Below are 9,341 nucleotides of genomic sequence, written 5' to 3' on the forward strand. Positions count from 1 at the left end.
GAAAAAAACGGAAAAACTGAATTGAAACCAAATCGATTGATTCAGTTTCAGTTCAATGTTTTTAAAAAAACTGAAGGCACCGGTTCAGTTTCAGTTAGCCAATATAAAAAACCGGCAATTAACCTAATCGACTGATATACATATATTTCCATATATTTTATATATATTTATATTATAAATTAACAAATATGCATTATATATAAATATATATTTATAATATATAATATATTATTTATTATTTAAAATATAATACTTCATATATATTTATAATTTTTTATAATATATATTATAAAAATTAAAAAACCGATAAATCGAATCAATGATTAACTGAACTGGTCAACTGATTAATTAATTCACTTCAATTCGATTACCAATTTTCCAAAAATCAATTGGATTAACCGAAATATAAGCACCCCTAAGGCCCAATGGCACAACATGATCGAATCTGACCCGACCCTGAATCTAGTGTGGTCGGGTCAATGTGACATGTGGGTTTTACCGCTTACCCATTATTTAACATCCCTGCTTAAGACATTGATTGGTAGAGTCTACACGACTACACATTGGGAATTGGCCCCAGCCCACAGGAAAAGAACGTCCATTGCCCCTCCAAATTGCAGAAGGATACAAGAGAAATATCTCTCCTTTAGTCACTACTAGTACATTTTATATCTCAATTTTGAGGGAATAAATAAAATGAAGACCCGCGAAACAGGGACTTGCTTACATCACCTGATATAAAATTAATCAGTTCCAACTTGAATTCAACTTTCAAAGGAATAAAGTTGTTCCTTTCTCTGAGATGCATATCAAATAAATTTTATATTAATAGGGGATTTTAATAATTTTAATCTCTTAAAACTGAGATTCAGAACACCTCCTAAAACTAATAAACAGTGTTCCCATCATTGACCCGGACATGGCCCAGCCCCCGGCTCCGATCAACCCCGTAATCATGGTTTTGGAAAACCCGTTGATTTTTTAACGCTTCGTTGGTTCAGATGGTTCAACTGTTGATCTGATCGACCCATTCACCGCATTGCCAATTTGTCATATTTTTATATTTTTTTATTTTTTTGTTTTGAAATTTTATCATACAGCCAGATCTATTAATTTAGACAATTTGAACAAGGTTTTAGAAATCGATCCGGAACTGGAACCATATTGTTTAGTTTGAATGGATGGCCCATTTCAACTTAAAAAAAAAATAATAATAATAACAAAAAAACAAGAAATGGTCACAATCATTAAACAGGTTAATGTGTCAGCTGATTGATGATCAAATCAATAGTTTTTGGCCAAAAATCAGGTTAAGGGTGAAACAGAATCAATTGTCGGATGGTTCTCGAGTTGAATGGTCAATCCATCGGAATGAAAAAGTGGTTCAAGTGAGAACTCGGAAGTGATAATTACATCCCCATCTCTCATTTTACCCATAGACATGTTCATGGGCCAGGTTCAGGCCAGACTTTATCTCCAATTAAACAAAAAATATTTATTCCTCACAGATATCTCCATTTCAATAAAAACATACAAATATAAATATAATGATGTTCCCAATGCACGGCTGTGAGGATGGTCTAAGTCAGTTGTCCGAGTTGTCCGAGTCGTTGGGGTTGATTTCCCACCTTCCAAACATCCAAATAATAAGAACAGCAGCATATATAAGTTCAATTGTGCATTAAAGTTGATGTTAAGTTTTGGAACATTATTAATAATTAGTAAGGCCCACGTCAATGGTGCATGTGGATTGCCCATCACTAGGGTCTAGCTAGCACATAACACCATGTTTGCCCGTGGGAACAGTGCATTTTGTATGATGTGAAGTGAATTGTGACATGCCTCTCGTTTTATGACTTGTAATGTAGGCTCTCATGAAATGAGAATACAAGGTTTATTAAATTCTCTATGATTAATGCAATGAGGATATGACATGTACTTGTAGCCACCCCCGTCTCAAATCAGATGAGGCTGTTTAATGTGAGTCTCCTTCATGTACTTTTGACTTTTGGCCTCAATGGAATCAATCACATCTTTAATATATATAGGCCTATTTTTTTGAAAAGTAAAATATAGGACCCACTTGAGGTCTCCTTTGGCTTTGTTTTTACTCATTTTGGCCAATGTAAAGCGTGAGACATCTCTAACGAGATGTTATGAGCTTTGTATCTGATAAAACATGTACGGATGTCAATGTTTTCCATCAAATCGGGGCTACGAATTGGGGATGCATCAGGTATAGGTTTGTATTTGATTCTTGAAATTTGATGGTAAATTAGTAAAATATTCTTAAATTTAATATTAATTTTTAAAATGCTTTTAAGTTTTCTCTAAATCTCTAAAGTCTTAAAATTCCATAATTCCATTTTTATAACAACCCCAAATTGCTATTATTCAATTTGTAAAATATTATTGTTCATGTCATGGCTGAGCTAGTCCTAAGAGACACGTGGCTGCTCAGTCATTGTCCGGCCACATTGGCATAGCTCGGCCGAGCTATGCTATCATTGTGGCCCCCCATCTTATCCTTTCAGCACCGCATCACACGGATGAGCACAACAACGAATAAAGAGGAGTAAGGAAGACGATCCACTGGGGAATGGGACTCTATCCCGAATACCTCGGCAACTAACCTCAACCCTGGAAGCCCAATCTGACCAGGACACGGATCTTCAGTTATAAGAAGGTATTCCATGCTCAAGGTAAGGGATTCCACTTTTGACACCCATATTGCTATTCTGCTCGGGCCAACATTCCTATAGCTCAGCCTAACCATCCATCACCTCTTACTGACTCGAGTGTCGGAGTAAGTACCCGGGTATAATTCCTCAGGCCTTTGACTTTTCCTTTCTTGATCGTAGGTCTTGAAGCGCGGCCTCGTCCTTGTAGCTCGGCCCTGTCCTGCCAACAAGAACTATCTGGTTCTTCTCCTCAATTCGTGCACCACATCGGATTGAGCAGCATCAGATTGGCGTCGTCTGTGGGAAACACATAAAAAGCCTTTCCTGAAAATCCTTCCTTCCTCACCGCACAGTCAAGAAAGCGATCAAGATGCCCAATAACCAATCCGAACGATCAAAAGGCTGATCCCCATCTCAAGAGTCTCAACATCATAGTCCTCCACATCAAGAAATTCCACAGCCTCCAACGGTGGTAAATCCTGTGCTATTCCAAGCAATGCAAGAGAAGGTCGACAAGATCTTTGAAATGATGTAGAACCTAGGATCCGCGACACTACCTGATGAGGGCAGATTTGGCCCTCCAGTGAAATTGTGACATGTGGCACCTCGTGACAACTAGGAAAACACCCACCCAACAAACTTACGAAGTGGGTGACCCACCCGGGCACCAGTCTGGCCGGCCTGGTGCGACCTGCGCGTGGCTTGACGCGCGCCTGCGTGACCTGCGCACGGCACGCGCGAACTGCACGAACTGCGCGCGGCCTAGCCACGGCCTGCGCGAACTGCGTAAGGCCTAGCGCGTGACCTGGCCGACCTGGACCAGCCTAGCGCATGATCCGGCCAAGGCGCCCACCGACGAACCTGGCCTAGACACTGACCCGCCGACTGAAACAGGCGCCAGCTTGACGACTTGATCTAGACACTAACCCGCCGACTGACACAGGCGCCGACTTGACAACCTGGCATAGACACTGACCCACTGACTGACGCAGGCACCCCTCTGACAATCCGGCCCAGGCACCGACCTGGCCGCCTGACACAAGCACCAGCCTGACGACCTCGACGAGTTCACCACTGTACCCCGGTTCTGACATGATGCGACGAGTCTTACCGTTTGGAGGCTTTTCACCCACCTAACCCGCGAGGACTCCGGTATATAAAGACCTCACCCCCCAAAGGGGAAGAAGAGAAGAAAAAGGAAAGTAATCCTGCTCTCTAGCTCTCTCATATTATCTTCAAAGCTCTCTACAATAAGAGTACTAACTTAAGCATCGGAGAGCCCCCACCGGGAAAATACCCCCGGGACCTCTGATTCAGTTCTCACAGGTCCTTCAGCTCCCGCCGCCTACGAAGAGGAGGAAAAGATGGAGTTCTCGGAGGTCCCTCAGCTCCTGCCACCTACAAGGAGGAGGAAAAGATGGAGTTCTCGGAGGTCCCTCAGCTCCCGCCACCTACAAAGAGGAGGAAAAGATGGAGTTCTCGCATGTCTCTCAGCTCCCGCCACCTACAAAGAGGAGGAAAAGATGAAGTTCTCGCAGGTCTCTCAGCTCCCGCTACCTACAAAGAGGAGGAAAAGATGAAGTTCTCGCAGGTCCCTCATCTCCCGCAGCCTACAAAGGAAAGAAGACCACCTCATGCTGAGGGCAGTCGGATTGTGCCACACCAGGGAGCTCCAGCATTCTCTAAGGCATCGGCCGCCTAGTAGGCAGTTCGCCACCAGGGAGTTCGCCACCAGGCAGTTCGCCACCAGGCAGTTCACCCCCAGGCAGTTCGCCACCAAGCAGTTCGCCACCAGGGAGTTTGCCACCAGGCAGTTCGCCCCCAGGCAGTTCGCCACCAAGCGGTCTGCCACCAGGCAGTTCGCCACCAAGGAGCACCACCAGGCAGTTCGCCACCCGGCAGTTTGTCACCAAGTAGCTCTCCACTAGGGGGCTCGCCACCGAACAGTTCGCCACCAAGCAGTTCGTCACCAAGCAGTCCTCCCCCAGGGAGTTCGCCACCAAGTAGCTCGTCACTAAGGCACGCCACTACCGGGTCAAATAACGAGGTACTTAGCCAAAAAATTTTACATCACAAAACATTGGTACGTGGCTGAAAACGGTTACATCAATTGGCGTCGTCTATGGGAACACGCTACAAAAAGCTAAGTTCTCATCCTACCAAAGCTAAGTTCTCATCTTGCCAAAACTAAGTCCTCACTTTTTAGAAATTGAAGTTATCGCTTTATAGTTTACATTTTTTATGAACTCAGAGACTATGCAGGGAACTAACGGACTAAGTAGCTCTACCAACCTTACTTTCAATTCAGATAATGCCTCATCAGTCCCCTCCGCAAGGTCCCCCTACAAATATGAGCTCTTCGTGGCTTCTGCGGGAGTTGGCAGCCAACTGACTACATAGGCACCCTTACTGGTCGAGCCTTCCAAGGCTCCCGTGTGAGTTGGCAACCTAAAGTTAGTAGTGCTGCCCCCAAAGGTCGAGCCCCTAGTAGCTTCTTGTAGGAGTAGGTGACCGGCATTACGAAGCTGATGCAGGCCAAGCCTATGGGCCACATTACTGCTTAAGACCCGGTCGCCTCTCCGGCACGGGCAAAAGTCAAAAAAGAGCAGACTACGAGTCACTCCCAAAAGCCTACGGGCCACATTACTACTTAAGACCCGGTCGCCTCTCCGGCACGGGCAAAAGTCAAAAAAGAGTAGGCTACGAGTCACTCCCAAAAGCCTACGGGCCACATTACTACTTAAGACCCGGTCGCCTCTCCGGCATGGGCAAAAGTCAAAAAAGAGTAGGCTACGAGTCACTCCCAAAAGCCTACGGGCCACATTACTACTTAAGACCCGGTCACCTCTTCGGCACGGGCAAAAGTCAAAAAAGAGTAGACTACGAGTCACTCCCAAAAGCCTACGGGCCACATTACTACTTAAGACCTGGTCGCCTCTCCAGCATGGGCAAAGTCAAAAAAGAGTAGACTTCGAGTCACTCCCAAAGCCTACGGGCCACACTAGTAATTGGATCAGCACTTACTAGCTCATCGACTTACGGTCCAAAAGAAATCTACTCCCTTCGCTGAGTTACTATTAGCTCGGGAGTGGGGGGCTATTGATGAGGGCAGATTTGGCCCTCCAGTGAAATTGTGACACGTGGCACCTCGTGACAACTAGGAAAACACCCGGCCAGCAAACTTACGCAGTTGGTGACCCACCCGGGCACCAGTCTGGCCGGCCTGGCATGACCTGTGCGCGGCCTGACGCGCTCCTGCGCGACCTACACGCGGCACACGCGACCTGCGCGGCGTGCGTGTGCGGCCTGCGTGAACTGCAAGGCACCCACCGACGAACCTGGCCTAGACACTGATCCGTCGACTGACACAGGCGCCAGCATGACGACCTGATCTAGACACTGGCCCGCCGACTGACACAGGCGCCAACCTGACGACCTAGCCTAGACACTGACCTGCCGACTGACGCATGCACCCCTCTGACAACCCGGCCCAGGCGCCGACCTGGCCGCCTGACACAAGCACCAGCCTGACGACCTCGAGGAGTTCACCACCGTACCCCGGTTCTGACATGATGCGACGAGTCTTACCGTTTGGAGGCTTTTCACCCACCTAACCCGCGAGGACTCCAGTATATAAAGACCTCACCCCCCAAAGGGGAAGAAGAGAAGAAAAAGGGAAGTAACCCTGCTCTCTAGCTCTCTCATATTATCTTCAAAGCTCTCTACAATAAGAGTGCTAACTTAAGCATCGGAGAGCCCCCACCGGAAATTACCCTCGGGACCTTTGATTCAGTTCTCGCAGGTCCTTCAACTCCCGCCGCCTATGAAGAGGAGGAAAAGATGGAGTTCTTGGAGGTCCCTCCGCTCCTGCCACCTACAAGGAAGAGGAAAAGATGGAGTTCTTGGAGGTCCCTCAGCTCCCGCCACCTACAAAGAGGAGGAAAAGATGGAGTTCTCGCATGTATCTCAGCTCCCGCCACCTACAAAGAGGAGGAAAAGATGAAGTTCTCGCAGGTCTCTCAGCTCCTACCACCTACAAAGAGGAGGAAAAGATGAAGTTCTCACAGGTCCCTCATCTCCCGCAGCCTACAAAGGAAAGAAGACCACCTCATGCTGAGGGCAGTCAAATTGCGCCGCACCAGAGAGCTCTAGCATTCTCTAAGGCATCGGCTGCCTAGTAGGCAGTTCGCCACCAGGCAGCTCTTCACCACGCAGTTCGCCACCAGGGAGTTCGCCACCAGGCATTTCGCCACCAAGTAGTTCACCACCAGGGAGTTCGCCACCAGGCAGTTCACCCCCAGGCAGTTCGCCACCAAGGCAGTTCGCCCCCAGGCAGTTTGCCACCAAGTGGTTCGCCACCAGGCAGTTCTCCAGCAGGGAGCACCACCAAGCAGTTCACCACCAGGGAGCACCACCAAGCAGTTTGCCACCCGACAGTTTGTCACCAAGTAGCTCTCCACTAGGGGGCTCGCCACCGGGCAGTTCGCCACCAAGCAGTTCGTCACCAAGCAGTCCTCCCCCAGGGAGTTCGCCACCAAGTAGCTCGTCACTAAGGCACGCCACCACCGGGTCAAATAATGAGGTACTTAGCCAAAAAGTTTTACATCACAAAACATTGGTACGTGGCCGAAAACGGTTACATCACTACCCAATAAGACTATCCCCCCTCATGCCCCGACACGTACGAAGGACGATCTTCGCCTCGAGGGCCCCAAAGTGCGTTGGGCAGACAAGGATGTAGCGCGGTCCAACCAGGAAAAACCAAGAAAAGCAAGATACAACAAGAAAGTCGGCCCCCTCTGTCCGCTCTCACAGCAAGATGCACCAAACCACACGGCTCCCTACCAAAGAAAGGCTCGATAAACGAACGCCGCCTCATGTGGTCTCCATTGCCAAGTCCAACTCTGTGAAAGACCGTACCGCACGACCTAAGAAGGAAAGAACAACACACGCCACGGCGCTCGACCATAGGGATAACAAGATTTGGGAGCTTCGACAACGCTTGGAAGAGCTAGAGCACAGCCAAGGCCAGGGAAGCATGGCGTCGATTGTAGATTATCCCATGCAACCAGTTGCGCCAACTGCCAAGGAACAACCTTTCACCCAGGAGATTGTGGACAAAGTACCTCCCACAGGATGGCAGGCACCTCTGCTTGACAAGTATGACAGAAACACTGATCCCGCCAACCACATCGAGGCACTGAAGGCTCAGTTAATATTGCACGGATCTTCTGAGGGCCTGATGTGCAAAGCCCTAGTGGACACTCTCACAAGTCTAGCCCTAACCTGGTATTCCTCTCTAACTCCACGCTCAATAGCATTATGGGAGCAGCTGGAAACTTAGTTCTGTGCATAGTTCACAACAAGTCAAAAGCATTAGAAGACCTCAGTCAGCCTCACGCAGGTATGACAGAGGAAAAACGAAACTCTCAGGGACTACCTGGCAAGATTCAACAAAGAGAAACTACAGGTCAGAAACCTGAACCAATCTGTGGTTGTCACCGCTATTCAACACGGCCTCTGCCCATCGCCATTCAACTTCTCAATCTCCAAGAACCCCCTGCAAACCCTAGTTGTGCTAATGAGCCATGTGCAGAAGTACATCAATGCAGAAGAAGTGCAAACACAGTTGTGGGACAAGGAAGAGAGGCCCGACAAGAAGAGGAGAGATACTAAGGAGTGAAAATCATAAAGATCAAACCGGGACCATAAGAGGCAAGACCGCCGATCCGATCTTGATGCAAATATGTGACCGCAATTATGTTCATTGGCCTAAGAAGATGAAAACACAAAGCAACAAAAGGAATCGCGACAAGTATTGCGAGTTCCATAGAGATCATGGCCACAAAAAAGAGAACTGCTTCGACTTGCGCAACCACATTGAAGACCTAATCAGGCGTGGATATCTCAGTAGTTTCATCGACAAAAGCGAGAAGCCGACACAGGAGGAACAACGTGCGGAGAATGCTCGACCACCGCCCCAAGCCCCTCCTATTGGTGTGATCCATGTCATATCAGGAGGAATTGCCGCAGGAGGAGAGAGTAGCTCGGGGCGCAAGAAGTATGTGCGACTGTGCAAGATTGACAATCGAGGGCACAAGAAGACGCGCAACCAATCTATCACATTCATTGATGATGACCTCCAAGGGGTTCAGACCCCACATGACGATGCCTTGGTAATCACAACCAAGGTTGCCAACTTCGAGATATGGCGGATCCTGGTTGATACAAGCAGCTCTGCCGATGTACTCTTCGATGACGCATTTGAGAAACTTGGCATCAACAAAGAGCACCTCACCCCGGTCAACACTCCCCTGATGGGCTTCTCTGGGGAGTCCTTCCTGCCCACTGGGTGAATAACCCTTCCCCTACTGATCGGAGATGGTGACGTTACTACGACGACCATGGTGGACTTCATTGTCATTCGTTGCCCCTCTTCATACAATGCCATCATCAGTAGGCCAACCCTTAATGCTCTACAGGCTACAATCTCTACATTCCACCTTGCCATGAAGTTCCTCACTGAATATGGCATAGGGGTAGCACGTGGGGACCAAAGAACTGCATGGCAGTGTTACCTGCTCTCCTGCCGAGACCGCGCCCAGCTACAGAAACATTAATGGTCGAAGCTTATGATCTAAGGGACGAGGTGAGAGCACA

The 9,341-nt window shown here is 48.1% G+C and overlaps 1 protein-coding gene across 1 annotated transcript; it reads left to right on the top strand.

Moving 5' to 3' along the window:
* The first annotated feature begins 8,269 nt into the window (after nt 1-8,269).
* On the top strand, nt 8,270-9,037 carry LOC148879397 (uncharacterized). The gene has a single exon (XM_088974259.1). It carries the CDS (start codon nt 8,270-8,272, stop codon nt 9,035-9,037), a length of 768 nt encoding a protein of 255 aa, XP_088830385.1.
* The last annotated feature ends 304 nt before the right edge of the window (nt 9,038-9,341 follow it).

This window comes from Nelumbo lutea, chromosome 1 (genome assembly GCF_056320005.1).
Source record: "Nelumbo lutea isolate HS-2025 chromosome 1, American lotus-T2T, whole genome shotgun sequence".
Taxonomy (NCBI): domain Eukaryota; kingdom Viridiplantae; phylum Streptophyta; class Magnoliopsida; order Proteales; family Nelumbonaceae; genus Nelumbo; species Nelumbo lutea.